Source organism: Cadophora gregata (assembly GCF_030347475.1).
Source record: "Cadophora gregata isolate MNR1 chromosome Unknown scaffold_15, whole genome shotgun sequence".
In the NCBI taxonomy this organism is placed as follows: Eukaryota; Fungi; Ascomycota; class Leotiomycetes; order Helotiales; family Ploettnerulaceae; genus Cadophora; species Cadophora gregata.
In genome coordinates, this window is record NW_026695938.1 from 327,841 (window position 1) to 346,331 (window position 18,491).

At 48.8% G+C, this 18,491-nt stretch overlaps 7 protein-coding genes across 7 annotated transcripts; 3 read left to right on the plus strand and 4 right to left on the minus strand.

Moving 5' to 3' along the window:
- Positions 1–214: 214 nt before the first annotated feature.
- Positions 215–1,256, plus strand: ONS95_004750 (uncharacterized protein). Its single transcript, XM_058498126.1, has 2 exons — positions 215–579; positions 680–1,256. Exons 1-2 carry the CDS (start codon positions 301–303, stop codon positions 1,142–1,144), a joined length of 744 nt encoding a protein of 247 aa, XP_058351636.1. The 5' UTR covers positions 215–300; the 3' UTR covers positions 1,145–1,256.
- A 673-nt stretch (positions 1,257–1,929) lies between these two features.
- Positions 1,930–5,440, minus strand: ONS95_004751 (uncharacterized protein). Its single transcript, XM_058498127.1, has 6 exons — positions 4,800–5,440; positions 4,202–4,512; positions 3,859–4,151; positions 3,369–3,808; positions 2,248–3,314; positions 1,930–2,200 (listed from the first exon to the last, which is right to left on the minus strand). Exons 2-6 carry the CDS (start codon positions 4,393–4,395, stop codon positions 2,131–2,133), a joined length of 2,064 nt encoding a protein of 687 aa, XP_058351637.1. The 5' UTR covers positions 4,396–4,512; positions 4,800–5,440; the 3' UTR covers positions 1,930–2,130.
- Positions 5,441–5,728: 288 nt separating this feature from the next.
- ONS95_004752 (uncharacterized protein) lies at positions 5,729–6,880 on the minus strand (the record flags this gene model as incomplete). Its single annotated transcript, XM_058498128.1, has 1 exon — positions 5,729–6,880. The coding sequence occupies one exon, from the start codon at positions 6,878–6,880 to the stop codon at positions 5,729–5,731; it is 1,152 nt and encodes a 383-aa protein (XP_058351638.1).
- Positions 6,881–7,738: 858 nt separating this feature from the next.
- On the minus strand, positions 7,739–9,114 carry ONS95_004753 (uncharacterized protein; the record flags this gene model as incomplete). Its single annotated transcript, XM_058498129.1, has 2 exons — positions 7,739–8,889; positions 8,937–9,114. 2 exons carry the CDS (start codon positions 9,112–9,114, stop codon positions 7,739–7,741), a joined length of 1,329 nt encoding a protein of 442 aa, XP_058351639.1.
- A 2,782-nt stretch (positions 9,115–11,896) lies between these two features.
- Positions 11,897–15,798, plus strand: ONS95_004754 (uncharacterized protein). Its single transcript, XM_058498130.1, has 3 exons — positions 11,897–12,131; positions 12,204–12,728; positions 12,819–15,798. Exons 1-3 carry the CDS (start codon positions 12,099–12,101, stop codon positions 13,824–13,826), a joined length of 1,566 nt encoding a protein of 521 aa, XP_058351640.1. The 5' UTR covers positions 11,897–12,098; the 3' UTR covers positions 13,827–15,798.
- On the minus strand, positions 14,839–15,687 carry YTH1 (RNA-binding component of cleavage and polyadenylation factor; the record flags this gene model as incomplete). The annotated part of the gene is made up of 2 exons (XM_058498131.1): positions 14,839–15,269; positions 15,324–15,687. 2 exons carry the CDS (start codon positions 15,685–15,687, stop codon positions 14,839–14,841), a joined length of 795 nt encoding a protein of 264 aa, XP_058351641.1.
- A 1,217-nt stretch (positions 15,799–17,015) lies between the features above and the next one.
- Positions 17,016–17,809, plus strand: ONS95_004756 (uncharacterized protein). The gene has a single exon (XM_058498132.1). The coding sequence runs from the start codon at positions 17,149–17,151 to the stop codon at positions 17,548–17,550; it is 402 nt and encodes a 133-aa protein (XP_058351642.1). The 5' UTR covers positions 17,016–17,148; the 3' UTR covers positions 17,551–17,809.
- The last annotated feature ends 682 nt before the right edge of the window (positions 17,810–18,491 follow it).

Below are 18,491 nucleotides of genomic sequence, written 5' to 3' on the forward strand. Positions count from 1 at the left end.
TAGGCTCACACTCGCGGGCAACCCATTGAATTTCATTGGTTTATGCTACATTAAGAACGATCATACCTCTCTATGTGGACTGATTTCGCCAAAGCTTGTGCATTGATTTGCTGCCGAACTCAGCAGAGCGCCCATGCCAAGCATCGTGGCTTGAAGCTGAGTATCATCCCAACTTTCAAGTTAATCAGTTGAGCCTCAGCCTTATCTCTTGCACCATATAATAGACAGACACCCGCCAGATGTACTTGAACTTACATTACATCGTACTGTTTTAATCTCAAATGCAACCGGACTTTGAAAATGACTCCTGCCATCCACTCCATCCTCCTTCTGCTGAGCGTGCAGTATGCTGTTATAGCTCAGACCGTGACACCATTTTCGACGCATGACTGCAGCAACCAAATCGTCTATACCGGCTCTATCTCATGCGACAACGACGTGACCGCTTGTTGCGGCGCGCCTGGAGTGTGCTGTGCAGGCGGCTGTTGTCCTTTCGACGCACTCTGCGTGTTCCAAGGGACTGAAAATGAAGCCTGCTGCCCTATATCAGATAGCACAGCTTGTGGTGCTGCTGCACCTGTAAGTGAGACCCAGTGCTACATTTCATTCAGCCCTCCTTAAGTTCTTGACAATCACCAACCGGCGACTGTAACACCACTTGCTAACTGTAGAGCACCAGCCTTCCACTGATCCTAAAGCTTGCCCCGAGCCCTTCGCACCTAAGATTCCCTGCTCAGGTGTCGACACCAGCTGGCCTTGTGATGCAGGCTGTACCTGTGCTGTCAACATAGCCGGCGGCTGCAACTGCCTCGCCAATACTGGGTGTGTGCCGTCGAACTCTTCGTCTTCTTCGACACTGCCTGATACACCGACGAGCTCCTCTGTAGAGCCAGAGGCGGCTGCATCTTCTACTTCTTCTGAAGTAGATGAGGATACTCCGACTGGTAGCTCAGAAGCGCAAAGTACAACGACTTCGGAGGCAGTGACGAGCAGGTCCAGTGCTGTTCTGACTTCAATTGTGGCTTCGAGCGGACCAGCTGCAGCTACTACAACAAGTCCAGGCAACGGAGCCAGTAGAATAAATGGTTTGGAGAGCTTATGCAATATATTTGGGCCTCTGGTGGCTATTTTCGCTTTGGTTTGAGGGCAATGTTCTTTACGTGCAGTGAAGAACGAATAGGCTCTTCTTTAGTATGGATCGATAGTGCTCTGAATCATATTCTTATTTAGAGAATATTTAGCGAAGGAAATAAATAGGAATCACTAATTGTTATTCTGAAAAGTTATAGTAATCTCTTATTTCTGTGATCTAAGAGCTGTGATCTGTCGCTGCCAAGCATTATGACTCGCTTCGGCTCCTCGATTTCGGCAAAGCCACAGCGAAGTAAATAAAAACAATCAACCCCACAGTAGAAGAAGTAAAAGTCAAAAAAGAATAGTGGTTGGATCAAGTATGTTTCTTGGGAGGAGGGGTAGATACTCATGAATCTTCAATCACTTTTAAACCACCAACCACCAGATCGTAAATTTGTTGCTTGCTGTTGCTGGATTTCGAATTTTTGACTCTTTCGTTCAGAACGGCGCGGAATCGTCTCTTCTCCGCTGTAAATGCCTCCCGTTGTCGTGTTTTTCTGGAATGTTGCTGAGTGACTTTTTACATTCAGAACAGCCAGAGTCGTCTCTTCTCTCATGCGAACGCTGCCTGATTGGCGAATTTCTTGACTCTTTAAGCTAGATAGCCCAGAGTCGTCTCTTCTCTGTTTCGGACGCTATCCAATAGTTTTGCTGAAATGTCATACATGTTGGGCGAACTTGTTGAACCTGCTAAACATGTTAGTTGTGCGAGTCGTTATTGAGGTAGCGCTGCAAGAAACATGCTTCACCCAACCACGGGTGTTGACGGCGAAATCAAGCTATTCTTTTGGATATCGGCTGAACAACTACCGACGGATATTGTGAGCGAGGCTGCGATGCCAATGCGCAGCCGACGGCGACGAGACGACGGCGGTGAGGTCAATGATCCAAGGCAAGTCACTTGAGTCTTCTTATCAGAGTTTTGATATTACTCTAAATCAATAGATATTATTGTCAGATTATTCGTCAACATGAGCCAGTGTCAACATCAAACCATTACGCCTTCAATGCCAGAAGAGCGAAGTGTCCTCCAACAACCGGTCTCGCAGTGAATCCGCCCCCAAAGCTACGTTCACGTCAGCGACCTTCCTCAAATGAAGCAGGGGAACTCACTCTCCAGTTTGAACATCATACCAATCAGTCAGAGCCTTGTTAGTTGGAGTCTCATTAATCCACTTTGCCAAATCTGAGATGAACATTGTTTGCGTTGAGTCAGACGCGATAGCAGCAGTCCACATCTCCCAGTCACTTTTAGTATAATTGTGTCTCGTATCCAGCGGCACGCCGTATTTCTGTTCCACCGTTGAGTAAAATGTGCTCTGCATATCATACACGCTCTGAGGAACGAAGTTTAGATTTAGCAGCCTGTCCCCGTACAAGTTGTACAGCAAGCCATGTGTATCGTTCATCCCATATGCGAGAGTCGTGTGTGGTGGAGTGGCGTCGTGAGCAATTCCCAGTGTTTGCCACTGTGTGATGTAGTCTTGTGCAATATTGGTGTAGTTTACTCCGTCCACCGAGTTGTCTGTCAAGTTCGCGATGACTGCCATAGCTTGAATGCCAATTATGCCTTTCAAAGCCAAATCAGTTTGATTTGCAAGACTCCCAGCAAAATCATCGGTTGATATCTGGTCAGCTGGAATCAACGCTTCGTCTATGAGATATTGAGTCCACTGTTTCAGGATCTCGTAGTGTTGGGAGAGGTACGCGTTGTCGTTGCTGCGCTGAGCATATGCCAAGGTCATAATGAGCATATTTCCGCATTCTTCCAGAGGTTGAGGCTCGTCTTTTCCATCTGGATGACCGGTGGCATTTGGATAATGAGCACCGAGGTCGTGCATCGAGTATTTGTTCGGGTATTGCCCGGATTCCTGATTCTCAAACAACGGATCAAGCATCAATTTAGCAAGAGATGGCTGGAGGTAGACCAGGATAGGATAGAATGGGAAAATGACGTCCACTGTTTGTGTATTCCCATCGGAACTGATCTCCTTCAGGAAAAGATACTGCTGGGTAGAATTTCCAACAAGTTGAATCGCACCTAGTGCCTGTCGAGCTGAGAGGGACGTGATCGTCAGATAGTCGTGACCACCGGCTGCTATGGAATCTGTAGCGATTTTGTTGTCGAGCGATGCAGCAGTAGTTGCTGCTGTACTATAATCATTATAGACGAATGATAGCTTGTAACATCAGCGTTGAATTACGATCCTTCAAATTTGTTGATGTTTACTTACAGCTTCTGTCTCACTTGAGAAATAGCTGGTCCATAACGAAGCAAGCGGAACGACGCCAGTAGCACCATCGAACTGAATCGCTTGCTCTTGGGCAAGACCTATGGTGTACAACGTATTGACAGATCCAGTCACAGCACCCAAGTCAATTGAAAATCCAAAAACTGGATAATCTTGATTGATGGGTCGATAATTCGTATCCTTAGAGTTGGCGAGTTTCCCGTTGGACTCGAAAGCGCCACGCACATCCACATCAGAGCCAGATTGGTAAGTGAGCTTTTTGGAGTTTTTGGTCGCCCAGTACCAGTATCCCCAATCGGCTTGGTCGTTACTCTCACTGAATTCCAACTGGGTTTGCCGGTAGACCCGATGATACGCGATATCGTCGCCTGTGGTGTCGTACTCCCACTGTGCAACTGAAGAGTGGTCACCGGCTACCCATTCTAAGATCCTAGTCAGTGCGACATCACCCTAATACAATGGCAGAAGTTACCAGCAGAAATGTCAGTGTAAAGCTGAACATCATGTGGACTTCCATCCAAGGACTGTACCCCGACATCTAGATATGAGAAGATCAAAGATTGGCGTTTTTGATCTTCTGGTGTGATAGTTGACAAAAACGTGATATTCATTTCGACCTTTCCACCAACATCCATGGTAAACACACTTCGGGTTGAAGTATACTCAAAAGCTTTCTGGGTGACGCTTTGAGGTCCAGGATTCCCCATCCACGTATAGGAGGTTCCATCTACCTTGATCATTCCTGCCCAAGCTGCAATCTGACCACTTCCAAACTTGTCAGCCCCTTTTCTTATCAGAAAGAGAAGCGTACATACGCCCAGAATTGCGACCACTGTCCAGCCAAAAAGCCGCCATTTCCTCCGTCGCTTCCTGCAAATTGGTAAAGGTTCAAATACGGGGATTTGACTGCAAGCGGGATCGCAGGAGGTCGTGCAGGAGAGAATGTCGACGTCGAAGTGAATTCGAGGATGGTTGCAGAAAGTGCTAGGATACTTCTGAGTGCCTTCATCTTTGCAGTATTGTGAGGTTCCGATCCGAATTTTGCACGTATTCTCACTTGAAATGTCGCCAAATAGCGTGCCGGCTGTGTAGAATTGTCTAACAAGAGCGTTACCAGCTCCAAATACTGTACATAAAGTTGCAAAGATTAGTAAGAAGTTTGACAGAATGACAAGGGAAAATAAAACTAAAATAGCAATAGAAAAGTGAACAAGGCCATGGCGAGTCTGGTCAGATATATCCTGGAAACACTTTGGTATCTGTGTAAGCTTCGGTACGTGTTGGAACGAGCGCATGATGTGAAGTTCAGGGGAAGTCTCGAGGGATCTACATAACGATACGGTAGGCCAGCCTAGCTCATCCTTTGGAAGCCTACAACTTATGAGGAGGGTCGAGTTTGATCCTTTATCTTACCCGAATAAGGCACCATTTCGCGAGGGCAGATTATGAAGCTTTTCAGACATGTTTGGACGAGAGAGCGAGCTTCGAAAAATGGATGAACTACAACTGTTCGCTACGCCTGAACAGGCTGAGATAGGCGTTTCTTCACGTTTTCCCCATAGAACGCCATCCCGTTAGTGCCGGATTTAGCAGAAGTTGGACAAATCGGAGTTGCTTGACCAGAGTTAACAGGATGGTGGCTTGGGTTAAGCTTCACTGAGATTTCGGGTCAGTTGCACCGAGCAGGACAAGCTTCACCCAAGCCCAAAAATGGCCGCGGTGGACTTGTCTCCCTTCTAAGCCTTGTGTAACACTCCGCAGCTTCCTCAGTGGCGCTGTAGAATACGTCCAGTGCTTGTAATCAACGATTAAAAAGGGAATTACCTCTTGCACGAGCCCATATAGGCTCTAAAAGCAGAAGGTGGAATTGAAAATTGTCTCGAGGACGAACCCGCTGACCATGTCTCTGTCTCCAGGTTTCAGTGCAAGCGAGACAGCAAGCGAGAGGTCAGGGAATGGAAAAGGGGGAGGGGCGAAGATCAACCCCACATGCGCAACCGACACATCTGCGAGATGCGTGGCATGGTACGGTCAGATGCGGGGAAGGAAGATCAGATGTTGTGGAACGGACCGAAAAGAATCCCGCATGTGTGAAATGCAACGTTGTACCACTGCGTTTCTTGTGCAAGAGCTAATGAAGATTGGGAAGTATTGTGATCACGTCCAGATTGGATGGATCTACTTTTCACTTGACCTCTTGCTGAGGTATGGGTATGTCCATAGGCGAAGCTGAATAGAACAATATCATGTGTATTTCATATGCAATATTTATTCCTCAACTCAGAAAACATCCAGTATTTGTCTCGCCTGCCTAACCATGTGCTTGGAAACCACGTACACACCTAGTAACCACCAAGAACAACCTCAAATACACTCGGATTCCCATCCCAAACAGCTCCGGCCAAGTCACTCGATCCTGACGCACCCACATCATCGTATGGAAAAGCGTAACCCCTGCCATCCCCATTAACAGCATGAACCACCCTCGAGTAATGATTCGTGACTCCTCCTCCTCCAGTATAATACGCAGCCGCTGACCTCTCCGGCTGCATGTTATCCTCCAGTAGTGTCGACCTGTTGAGAGCAGCAGCGAGTCTAGCAGTGAGGTTTCCCATCGCCTCCGTATTAGTCGGGTACCCAGCAAAGGGGCCAGTAGAGCAGGAGAAGATGTCGCGGGCGGAGGGCTTGGAGAAGGCACCGATGGAGGGGAAGGTTAAACGGTTGGTGCTGGCATCGACTTTTGCGGTGAGGGTTCCCCATTGAGCTTGCGTGTCAACATATAGTGCAGTGGTCTTGTACTTTTCCCAGATGGCATTCACATAGGCATCATAATAGCCTTGGAATAGAGATCCATCCATCACCATTGCTGTATTGGGGCTCAATGCCCGTAAAATACTTCCGTCTTTTCCGCGGACGATGAGTCGGTCCCAGCCCTTTCCATCCCTGGCATTCTGAGCCACGAGTCCGTCACATACACGCTGTAGACCATCTCGTGGGATACCAGTCACGCTTTGCCTGGCTCCAGAGGCGCTTCTCAGGTTCATTGCGACGGGGATGCTGACGAAGTCCACGTAAGAAATGTTTGCAAAGAGTTGGAAATCGTTGAATGTGAATTCACAGAAGCCCCAATTCTTGCCATAGTTTTTGTCAGATGGGTTGCTAACTGAGGGTTCAACGAGACCCGGCCCGGGATTGAGAAGGAATGTCAAAGTGTCGTTAATGCAGAACCAAATTCTGCCACCAGCAATTCTGGGGATGGTTACGGACGTGCTGGAGCCTGGAGGGCCGAGTGCAATAGAGCAGTTCGCTGCTAAAGGCGCACCGGTTGAAGAGGGGGATTCGGGATAGTAGGGAGTGTGGCCATCGGACTGGATGAGGACGAAGCGGTAGCCGTTATTGATTGCGAGGCCCGTAACGTAGGCGTTGACGCTTTGAAAGGACGTGCGGTTGACGATAGAGATGTTGAGAGTGGGATTCGTTGTTGCAGATGCCATGGTTCTTGGCTTCAACAGAGTAGGGTAGTAAATAGGTACCTAAGTCGTTTGAAAACGTCGCCTGTATGAAATGTTCAAACTAATCGTACAGCAGCATTGAAAAGACTAAAAGGCGAGGACTATATCATGAATAGATATACAAATTTGGAAGAAGAAAGAAAAGCTGGCATGTTGTCTCGCGCAGAGAGCACATGCTGGTCTAGTCTAAGGTCATGGTGGAGAAAGCAACACCTGAACCACATAAGAAAATGACGACTAGAGAACGCCACCTGAGACCATAAAACTGTTTAAGAGTAGTAGCCTCCTGATATATCAAAACGTAATGACAACTGAAGTAGAAAGATCTGTAAGAAAAGGTAAGATGTGCACAAACGCTCGAAGAGGACAATCTTGGGTAACATGGAGAGAAATTACCCATGGCACGCATGTGTTGGCTAGTCTGGAAGCATTAAGGTGCAACTCAAAACGAGTATAGGCTAGAGAGGCAAGGAGAATAAGAACACCAAAACAAAGACGTGGCTGACTTGTGTTGCGGCGAATGATCCACAATGAGCACAGCCCCGTGCCGCCAAATTGAGTAGCACGTGCGCGCCGAGAATCAGGTACAAGAGCTCGAGCAAGCGGGCGATTTGAGTTGCACGAGATCCATCAAGACGTTCAGGTGGAAATATAGACCTGGAGAATCAATTTCAGAAGAATTGCAGCCAATATTCCCTTGGCATTGGGCCGCCAAATGCTGTTAGCCCACCTCCCATGTTGCCTCTTTAACTCCACGTATCATGTCTTTAAGCATACCAGCCAGTTCATGCACCATCGTAAGATCGTAAATCATAAGTAGTCATAACATCAATCGCCACTTTATGAGCTGTTCTTGAGTTTTCCGCAAGTAGAGCAGGTCCACCACTTTTGTTCCATTACCGTTGTGCATTGAGAGCAAGTCCAGATTTCCAATTGCACTCCAAAACGCTGAGTAGTAGAATCTGCTTGTTTAGTTCGCTCTGCTGCTGCCAGCTGCTTCGTGATCTCCGCTGGTCGTTCGGAAGTGCAGGCATCACAGGCCAAGAATGTAACGGGATTGTGTAGTGTGCAGATCGGACACGTCCATCCGCTTGCGACAGGTGTAGGAGACGGTGGGTCAGAAGACTGGATGGGGATAGGAACTCGAGGCCCAGAGGCTGCTGGAGCTGGAACAGGTGCTGTAGCTGCTCTTGAAGCTAGCGATTTTGGCTTTGGCTTCTTCGAGCTTTCAGCTACCAGGCGACTTACGGGTCGGTCCGAATGTTGTCTAATAGGAGGAGCTTTAGTCTTGGGCTTTGCTTGGGGAGAAGGCGCCTCTCTCTTAATAGCTGGAGCCGTAGATGTCGAAGGACTGATATCGCCACCTCCATTGCCCGTTGGATTTGCAGGTGTTGGTGGAATGTATGAGTTTCCATACTCTTTCTTCTCGTCCTCTTGTACCAAATCCCATAGAGCCTGAGCAATCGCTCGGTCATTTGCCTCGTCTTCTTCAGCTTTCGTCTTAGACCCATTTTGAGTAGCAGCGTCTGCTAGCATCTTTATCTCATCGTCGTTCTTGTTTCCAGATCCACAGCCCTTTAACACCGTGTTACGTCTTTCGATAGCATCTACTATAACTCGTCGGATATCGGTACCAACTGGAACTGGCCGCCCACCTAGCTTCTGTCCTGATCCTGAATAGAGTATCCGTCTCTTCTCTGCAGCATTACGAGCAATGCGCCGTGCCTCGTCTCGCGGAACCCCACGACCACCGAGTCTATGACCATCAGACAAGAATCCCTCCCCTGTATATCCCTTCGATAGCAAGCCCTCGTATTCTTTCCGAAGTTGGTCCCATAGAGCGTGGAATTTGGCGTCGTGCGGTCCGTGGACATTATGGGATAACTCGTGGAGCATGGTGTCAACCACCTGCTCCATAGGGAGGAACTGGTTTTTGTCGCCAGGGTATCGCAGACGGAGACATATCTTCTGACCTCTGTTCTGATTGATTCCTATGAAAGTTAGCGGGTATTGCATACAAGAACATGTCTGCGTCTACCTAGCAGGTTGTGTTGGTCGGGGTAGAATTCCGCTAGAGTACCAACAGTCCAGTTACGCGCTCTCATAAGTGGCTTAACTAGAGATGCGATCTTCTTTAGAGAATGTAGAGCTTCTTTCTCGCGGGAAAACTGGGCGAGATGAGAGTACTGCGAAATGAGGGCATCGTGTTCTGGCATGTTGATTTCGTTGCCACAAGGCTGTCGTCTTTGCAGGATTCGGAGAAGGGCGACTCGGCGCTGTAGTAAGTATTCGTATCGAAGGAATAAATAAATGAAGTTATCATAGCTCCAATACAACGGAAGGAGTCTTTAGAATACTCTAGAACGCCGGCGCTCCGTGTTGATCGCGGTTGAATCGAACAGGTAATCAAGAGGCGAGGCTGAAGATTTACAGTACGTGGACCAGTGTTGCCTTCGAGACTAGCCGGTTACGGAATGTATAAGACGTCAGCCAAAACCGAGCATGGTAGGAGGTATCTGGCAAATTAACTTCGTGAATAAATGCAAATACCATATTTTCAGAGTATTTTTGTGTGGTTCATACATAATGTTAGCTCAGAATCGTTGACAATGTGTTTTGTCGAGCAGGAATCAAGCATTGTTGGTTGCAGCTATTTTGTTGAACCACAATGGAAAAGCCGGTAGGTATCAAAGACTGATAAAGTAAACCGAACATTTCATCTTATGACTAGGCGCCATTACAATGTTCTTCTCCTTCTCATTCTTTGTTCCGCTTTCACCTCTTCTGTCTCATCTGGTGACTCGTTCTCGTTCTACTTCTACTGCTTCTCAATTTCGTTCTTTCCTTATTTCTTGCTCCACTTGGATCTGGCTGCGGTACTGAACCCACTCTCTCCCTGACCCTACGGTCTCTTATCAAAGGCTACTCAGTAACTTCTACTATCTCAGTCCTCTTGACTCTTTGCCAGCTTCTCGCTATTTCAAAAGTCCTGGGCAAGTACCTAACTTTCCTCCGCATTCCTCTCCTATCAGTATCTAGATCCATTTGAATGCTACCATCGACGACACATCTCCACTCGTGAGGAGACGATAGAATCTTGTCGCCATCCATCAAGCCCGCGATGTCAGCCCGGCTGGACAACTTCAAATCCTTTGACAGCCCCAAGCTGAAACTTTCCCTATCCAACCCAAAATCAAGAAAACACTGGTCGATGCGCTTGATATAATGAGTCCCGGCACCATAGAGGGACTCTGGGGGGAAAAGATGGTGTTTCCGTTGCGGAATTCATCGTATCGTCGCTGTATCTCATCGCCTATGATGGGAGTTAGAAAGCGCAACCAATCTTGGATTCCACGAGCGTAGCCACGGGCTTTGTTATTTCGCTAGAGGTATAATGGCTATATGTTCAATGGGGCGGATTGTCTTCGGCTTGTCCTTGGCCAATGGTCTGATTCGCAAGTCTACTCCAGTTACAAATGCCCATGCCCTCGCACTGACATGCTCTCTCGCGTACGCATCCGTTGATGCAAGTTTGAGGATATCACCAAATGGTAGGTAGATTGATGAGTGGGCTGGTATATTTCCTTGTACAAAGAGTGTTTATCGTCGCTTCTGCATCACAAAGAAATCGTCAGTGAATGCGTCAGCGTGGCGGGAAGAGGACACGAAGAACGTAGGTTCCACCAAGACATACGAAAATACAGTTCTGAATGTGATCCTTGATACCGAAATGAAAAGTAGATTGACATACAGTATCTAATACCGTCGTAAAGCCAGTCGAAGCCCTTCACAGCTGAAGGCCCAAGCCCGATATGGGACGTTTCGTAGCTCATCTACCGAACTAAGTCATAGTCCTTAGGTTTCCAATCTGATCATCGTAGCTGAAGATGTGGCTATGTGGAATGGAATTACCGTCGAAGTACTTGTAGCTGCTCGTGTTTCGAACAAAGCTACGATATGGTGTATACTCGACCGAACAATTATTGACGTTTTGGGGAACATTAGCGAAGAAAGGGTGGTCGATATCCCCAGTATCGTTAACTCCTCTCGAAGAACATCTGGACACCAGAGAGGAACGACTCGTGTACCCTCTTGGTCATCCTTGATATCCGGTGGCAAATTGCCAAACAAGTAGTGCTCATAGTTTACAGGCATGTTACTACTTGTCGCAGCAGGTGGGTTACTTTGGACTTGACCAACCATGTTGGCTGAATCTCTAAGTATACTTACCGAACCCACGCGATCAATTAGACGAGGTCCTTCGCCATATGTCCATATTGTTCGAGTACCCTTTGGAGCTCGCCTGAGACCCCATTCGACGACATTAGGATACTCTTTTGGTGGGAGTTTGGGGCCGACAGCAAAGCCAGAGCAAGAAGTCCTCCTTGCTCGCTATGAAAGCCAAGGATCGGGCCATCGGTTCTGAACTGGACTTTGGCAGACGGGATTACCTTGTACCTTATCCGTACATTTCCAATAGTCTTGCGTGCAGTCAATCGGCTCCGTCCAGAAGAAGACTTTTCCTGATCTTCGAAAGCAATGGGTAATGTTCCCTGCTCATCAGGGACGTCAAGTTCGTACTCCGCGCAAACGCAAGAAACATGGATGAGAAAGTTACAAGCACATCTTCTTGAAGAAGAGTATGAGATTCGAAAGTGAGGGCATCGAGAAGACCGAAAGCATGGGCATTCCTTTCGAACTGTTGCGTCAGCAGAATATGGAGCCTTGGTATGTTGCCATCTGCCATCATGGATTTTCAAGAGGATACAAAAGCTGAAAGCGAATATAGCAGAAGAAATAGGAAACGCTGAAACAACGAAGTAATGTGCCCAGGAAAGAGGAAGGTCAGCAGCTCAAGGAAGGTACATTGGAAACAAATAGTGGGACGTGTTGGGACATCTTTTCAGGCAATTTCAACACGTAGAGTAGACCTGATATAGACCACACAAGTTGTCCATGATGGATAAGCAGTCCACTTGAATAGCATTGAAGAAAATGAAGGCCTTATGGGAAATGATTGAAAATCCAATATCAAGAACAGACCTTAGTCCGAGTGAACAAATGGGATGCAGAGGCAACTGGCAGGACTGCGGAACATCTCCGCCAGCGTCCGAGCTTCCCCGCCTCCAACAGCGAGGTCCTTTCAACATCACCGCCATCAAACTGCATCCTGCACATTTCCATCACTTTACTGCCCATAATGTCTGCTGATGATCAAGCATTCCTAGATATTGTAAGTTGAGCTATGTCGCAAAAATCTAATATGCTCCTAGGCTCTAAGAAGTAAAAGGCTGACAAAACATAGCTCTCCTCAGTCCCCAACGATATCAAAAGATATTCGAACGACGTCGCCGATTACGTCGACCGCCACCTCGAGAAGGTTTCCAACACTCTCCGCGAAGCCCTCTCCTCCTCGCAATGGATTCCCGAATCTGCCCGTCCTAGACCTCCACCACCACCACCACGAACTTTCACCGAAACCATCGCTTCATCTAGTACTCTCACCACGCAAATCCACCGATGGATCTGTAGGAATAAGATCCTGACGACCGTTATTGTGATAGCACTTGGTGGAGTTACATACCATGTCATCAAGCGGAAATCAAATTACCGCAAGAAGCGCAGAGCGAAGCGTGCGAGTAATGGCGCGAGACTGGAGGTTGTAGTTGTAGCCGGGTCACCATCTGAGGCTATCACGAGGTCTGTTGCGTTAGATCTGGAGAGGAGAGGATTTATTGTGTATGTGGTATGCAATACGATTGAAGAGGAAGTGCTGGTCCAAAATGAGTCGAGGCCGGATATCAAACCTCTGATGATTGATATTGTGGATGTAAGTTCAAATCTTGACTTTTCATCTTCTCAAAAGACTCCATATCACCGAAATTCTACACAACAAGATCTTTGCTAACACGAACAACAGCCTTTCAGCGCCCGCGCCTCTATCGACCGCTTCACAGCACACCTCCAAACCCCCCACGCCGCTTTCCAAGGCGCAAAACACCACCACCTAACCTTCCGGTCTCTAATCCTTATCCCAGCCTCAACCTACCCGTCCCTCCCCATCGCCGCCCTTCCCGCTTCAACTGTCTCCGATCTCCTCAACACCCGCCTCCTAACACCCATCCTCACCCTGCAAGCTTTTCTACCTCTTCTCCAAACCCTCCCTCTATCACACCCGCATTTCCACTCCAGCTCCGGCTCACCATCGCCACCATCTTCAGCAGAAGGACCAAAACCCTCAATCCTCCTCCTCACGCCCTCCATAATCACCTCTCTCTCGCCCGCCTTCCACGCCCCCGAAGCACTCATCAACTCCGCCTTAACATCCCTTTCCACCGTCCTAACAGCCGAATTATCCCCCCTCAAGATCCCAGTCACCCACCTCCAGCTCGGCACTTTCGATCTGAGCGCCTTCACGCCTCATTCTCGCAACACATCTTCGCCGGCGGCTCAGAGAGCAGAGACGCTGAAATGGGATGATAGTACAAGGTTGGCTTACTCGAGGAATTTCGTCGCTATGACTTCCTCGAAATCTGGATCTGGATCTGGATTGGGAAAAGGTACGCCATTGAGGGAGCTGAACAATGCGGTGTTCGATGCTATTGTTCGAGGGCGAGGAGGCGTGATCCGGATTGGGATGGGAAGTGGACTTTATGGATTTGTGGGGAGGTGGGTACCTAACGGGCTGGTGGCGTGGATGATGGGTGTTAGGAGGGTGGATGGGTACGGCTCTGGTGGTGTAGTTGAGGGGGGGTTTGGGAGAGGTTTGATTATGGCTCGGCCTGGGAGTAGCGAGGGGAGCGAGAGTGACAGGGGCCTTGAGTCACCAAGGGGAAGAGTGCCGATCAGTGGGCTGGGGATTGGAGATAGTGAGTATATCTCTGTCCATGGGGAGAGGGATGATGAGGATGGAGGAGAGGGCATTTAGATTTGGTGGCAGAAGGATGGATTGGAAATGTCATGGAAAGGCGTTCTGGGAATACCGACTGGGAGATCTCTACTACATAGTGTCGAATATGGTCGGATAGGAAAGGGTACGATAGGATATGACCCGGAGCAAACTCTCCGTTCATCAAGCGAGCCGTAAATACCAAGTCTTCCGTCTTCAGCTCACATCAGCCACTTCATGTAATCTACTCACTTCACCACGTCACCAAGTCTGCGCAATCGTCCCAAATCAGTGAATTTCATCACGCAGTAAAGCATGAATTCCCGTCTTCCACATCTACCTATTCCCATCATCAACCTGCGACCATCTCCATCCGTTTCCCCGGGCCGTCCTCTAGTCTCAATTCCCAAGTCCTCCGCCAACGAACCCTATAAGTAACGCATCAATCCTTCCATCGCGCTCTCGGAATCCGATCCGAATGTAATCCCGTAGCCTGTTAATCATAGCTTACAACAGCGGGGTGCATGATAGCTTTGAGACATGAAATAGACGGTGTGCAGCCACATGCATGCGGCTCAGCCCTGGAATATGCATATCGAAGCTTCAGGACCCAGCCAAGGACGCCTTTGCTTCCCGTGCTCTGCTCGATTGGTATGGGAATAGAGAGCCATAATGAAGAATGGATCGATTGGTAGGAAGACCACTCCGTGTCTTAGTAAATCCGACAAACTGTGATGGGCAAATTGTTTCTCTGGTTGCGAAGATCGATTGCATTGCATGATCGATTTGTGTGATTGGCTTAATGAAAGCCGATCGAACACGGCAGTCGGTTTGCAGCTTGATTGGTTGTATAGCAGCAAGCAGATCTCATCGTCGTCGCAAGAGTACCCGTAGTCCCATCTTAAAGCTGTATGCATAAACCATCTCGTGTTGCAATGCCCCTTTGCCTAGGTGCATATGATGGCTCAGCTCATGTGTACCGCAAAGATGATTGCGGGGTTTCCTCGCTTGCATCCTTCCCAGCGGTTTTCTTCTTTGATGTTGGTAGAATTTATCCGTGATAGCCTCGTCCTCTTCTTCCTTGCTGGCCTCCTCTGCCTCGTCCGCCACCCCAGTTCGGACCTCCTCCACCATGGTGCCATCTTCCTCGACCTCGTCCTCCGCCTTCTCCATCATTGTAGCGTTCTCGTTCAGCTGCTTGCTCTCTCTCAGCTCGTTCCATCAGTAAGCGCTGTTCTTCTGCTAGCTCTTCTGGGTCTTTCTCAACCTTTACTGTGGGTTTGGGAAGGTCGGTCGGCCAGCGAGGATGAGCGTTCTTGCATGTCTTTCCATCTGGACAGAATCCAGCTAGGTAGAATACACAGAGGTTCTTGCGAACATGACGTTGTGAGCATATTGGTCCGAGGGGGCAAAATCCTTTCTCGTAGTGGGGGCAGGGTGGGAGCTTCGAGGATGGGTCGAGATGCAGATATAAACATTCATCTAATGATTAATAATTAGCAAAGTAAAGATGTGTATAAAAATAACTGAACATACCTCCATTCGAGCAGTATCCATTCTTGGCAAAGAAATTACACTCGGGCATTTTTCTCAGGTTGTATTCGTGCAAGAACTCGCAGCTCTCCCCCTTCTTGCACAGACCCCGCAGCCAATGCTTGCATACTAGATTGTTGAAATTTGAGTTATTGTTCGCAGATGTGTGTCTGTCAGGGCATTTGGGCCCCAGAGGGCAGTGGCCTTGAAGGTAGGCCTTGCACGTAGGGCGGTCTGGCGTGATGCCATGGCGATAGTTCTCCAGCAGGAATGGCGAGAAGGAGAAGCTGTATTTGGGGGCTTGATGCTCTAGAATCTGTCGTGCAAGATCCTTTGGCCCTGGGCCGAGAGACAGGACGGCGGCCATGCTGGTTGCTTGGATTTAGCTGTGTCTGCAGTTGAAGTCGGAAACAGCTTCCAAAGCAGCCTGGCAGGCTGAATAATGCCGGCGCGTGAAGTGTGGCAAGGATTCTCGAGAATCAGGCTTGCGTGAGGCACAAAATTTGTTTTCTGCACCGCGTCTGTAGATGCTTGTCGCTGCAGGTCAGGGAGAAATTGTGGCGTCACGAAGGGCAGAGGTCGACGTGTCACCAGATATCGTTTCCCTTTTGAGCCCGTACCTGGGTTGTTTATGTTCTGGTTGCCTCTAGGGTGAGAGATAGTGTACCGACCAACGGTTGCGTATGCGGGGGAAGGGCGTGGTGTAGTCGTGGTTGTTGCGCAATGAGGCGTGATGGATAGAGTTGCTGATGTTCAGAACCAACTACGAGTACTGCCAGCGATGTTTTGCTTGCTCGCTACGCAAGGCTGGCTGGCTGGGAGGCTGGGTGAGTGAAGTGACAGCTCCGAGCTCCTCTCAGGAATAGCCGAAAGGCGGCATCTTTGCGATGGAAGGAGTCCAAGATTGATTTTCTGGTCACTCCTCCGTCGTCGACCGATTCTCCTGTTATATTGACTGATGATTCTCTCGCATTAAAGGTCTACGGCAGGGCAATAGCAATATCATTCAATCATGAAGTCTGCATCCTAAGTGGAGTGAAGATACCTACAGTATCATGGATCGCCGATCAGGGCTTCTCCAATCACAAGAAAGACATGAAAGAAAGCTCCGAAGCATGGCAAAGTGCAGATCTTGTGCCCCTACAGAGGCGCCAGGGATACTCAAAGATTGTAACATGCGTAGAAAACACACATGTCTCCTATCTGGACCCCAGCCCCAGCCCCTCTCATGAGAAAGGACAGAAATGGTAACTTATGGGACGGTTCGGTATTGCCAGGTACAGCGTGTACAATGCAGAACCGAAGAGGCAAGCCGAGGGGGAAGCGAGAGACGGGATGTGATAGATATCTCAGCAATACTCGTAACAAAGAGCTTTCCGGAATAGGTGCGAGGTTTTCCTGTTGTTCTGATCTGCTGGCAAAGGTAGCGTCTTCGTTTCCCCTGTCCTTACTGTAAGGTTAACAGCTGTTGGATAATTTACTTACTTATTAAGCCGTTTGAGTTTGGGCGGAGACGGGAGCAGATCGTGGAGAATAATACAGTAGTAATAGTAATCGTGCACTCACCAGCGATGACGGATGGCACTGTATCTCCGACTACCTTACCTACCTTACCTACCTTAGAGAGCCTAGATACTATACTTGACAGTTGACATGCCCATCCATCCATGCTGGCTCAGCAATAATAATATCCGGCCCGCTGCGCAGAGTGCCCAGGCCCCTTCTTCCCTTGAACTGGCTAGCTTTGGACACTGACCAGCCTGCTGAGCTGAACAGTGAACACCCACCCAGGAAGCTAGCTGTACAATAAGCTCTTCAACCCCTCATCATGATCGCATACTTGCCATTTAGACTTTCTGACTTACTCATGGGCTGCTGGACCATCCCTGTATCTTCTCTACAGTCCAGTATCGTCCTATCCTACCCCTTCCCATGGCCAGCCATGCCGTTGTCAGGACCAAGATCTTCAATTGATCTCCCGTTCCCTTCCTTCCGGAGCCCTGTCTTGTCCAAACTTCATGCTCGGACGCTCTTAGACAGTTTTCAAATGCTAGACAGTGGCAGCAAAAGCCCCTCACTTGATCCTTATGACGAAGGTCCTCCTGCGAGTCACCAAAGTCGTTCAAGCCTTAGCATGTTTCTCCTGCACGTAATAACACCCCTCACCAGAGCACTGGACAGAAACAACATGCGGTGTGATGGAGATAAAGGTGGATGTGAGGGGCATTGAAGCCCATGTTGACCCGCTGGCGTCCAGCACTCACTGGTGGTCACCGCGGGGCAAAACAACGCAAATCCACTCTTACTCTTCCACGATACAGACAGCCATCGCTCGCAAGTTCGCAACCCTTGTCTTACTTCTCGTCTCGTGTGATTTGCCCTTAGCTCATGTTGTACGAGAAATAACTGTTTGCTTCCGAGGCTACAAAAGCTCGTCCCTGAAAAGATGCATATCATTTCAACCTTCAAACCACCCCCCCCGCCCCCCCCCCCCCCCCCCCCCCCCCCCAACTGCTAGCTAACTTTAGCTTTTCAAACACGTCAGATGCAGACTACTGAATTGTACGCTTTCACAGGAACTTCCCCATCCTCGGCTTCCCTGAAAGATCAGTTCCCTGTCCGAGACTCCGGAGCGATTCCTTAGCCATGGTAGATAGTACTTAGAGAAGAGATGCATGGCGTCTGCACTGCGCCGACCAACGAGTCAGCACGTCTTCGTGTATTGTTAAGTAGTCGCCCTGTTCACGACATACGCTGGAGTTGAAGCCGATCTAGCCAACTACAGTCCTGGATAGCCCTCCCCTTGCAGCCTTTAGCCGACGAACAGGCGAGCGAGGATGCCACCGCATGAACAATGCATACCTGACTGTCTCCCTGCCTGCAGAAATACCTTACTTACTCTCTGTATCCCTACCACTTTTCTCCCATCCTCCAACGCCGAGAGCGAGGATGGGGACGGCTTGAAGCATATGCTCCGAAAACGCAGCTTGGGTTCCTTACTCCTGATCTGACCCGTTCCTGGATCTGGATTCGCTGGCAAGGCTTTGACTTGCTATCAGCACGCCACTAACCGGCCATGTCCAACACAAGCTGGCCTTTGCCGTATCGAAGTCCATAAGACAGAGGAGGACCTGAGCATTATTGATGCTGAAATTGTGCATACACGCTCTC

Coding starts and splice junctions, on each gene's coding strand:
- ONS95_004750 (XM_058498126.1), top strand. CDS start 301: ATGACTCCTGCCATCCACTCCATCCTCCTTCTGCTGAGCGTGCAGTAT. Junction 580..679: donor CTTGTGGTGCTGCTGCACCT/GTAAGTGAGACC, acceptor GTAGAGCACCAG/CCTTCCACTGATCCTAAAGC.
- ONS95_004751 (XM_058498127.1), bottom strand. CDS start 4,395: ATGAAGGCACTCAGAAGTATCCTAGCACTTTCTGCAACCATCCTCGAA. Junction 4,152..4,201: donor CAGTGGTCGCAATTCTGGGC/GTATGTACGCTT, acceptor CAAGTTTGGAAG/TGGTCAGATTGCAGCTTGGG. Junction 3,315..3,368: donor TCTCAAGTGAGACAGAAGCT/GTAAGTAAACAT, acceptor TGATGTTACAAG/CTATCATTCGTCTATAATGA.
- ONS95_004754 (XM_058498130.1), top strand. CDS start 12,099: ATGTCTGCTGATGATCAAGCATTCCTAGATATT. Junction 12,132..12,203: donor ATCAAGCATTCCTAGATATT/GTAAGTTGAGCT, acceptor GACAAAACATAG/CTCTCCTCAGTCCCCAACGA. Junction 12,729..12,818: donor TGATGATTGATATTGTGGAT/GTAAGTTCAAAT, acceptor CACGAACAACAG/CCTTTCAGCGCCCGCGCCTC.
- ONS95_004756 (XM_058498132.1), top strand. CDS start 17,149: ATGATCGCATACTTGCCATTTAGACTTTCTGACTTACTCATGGGCTGC.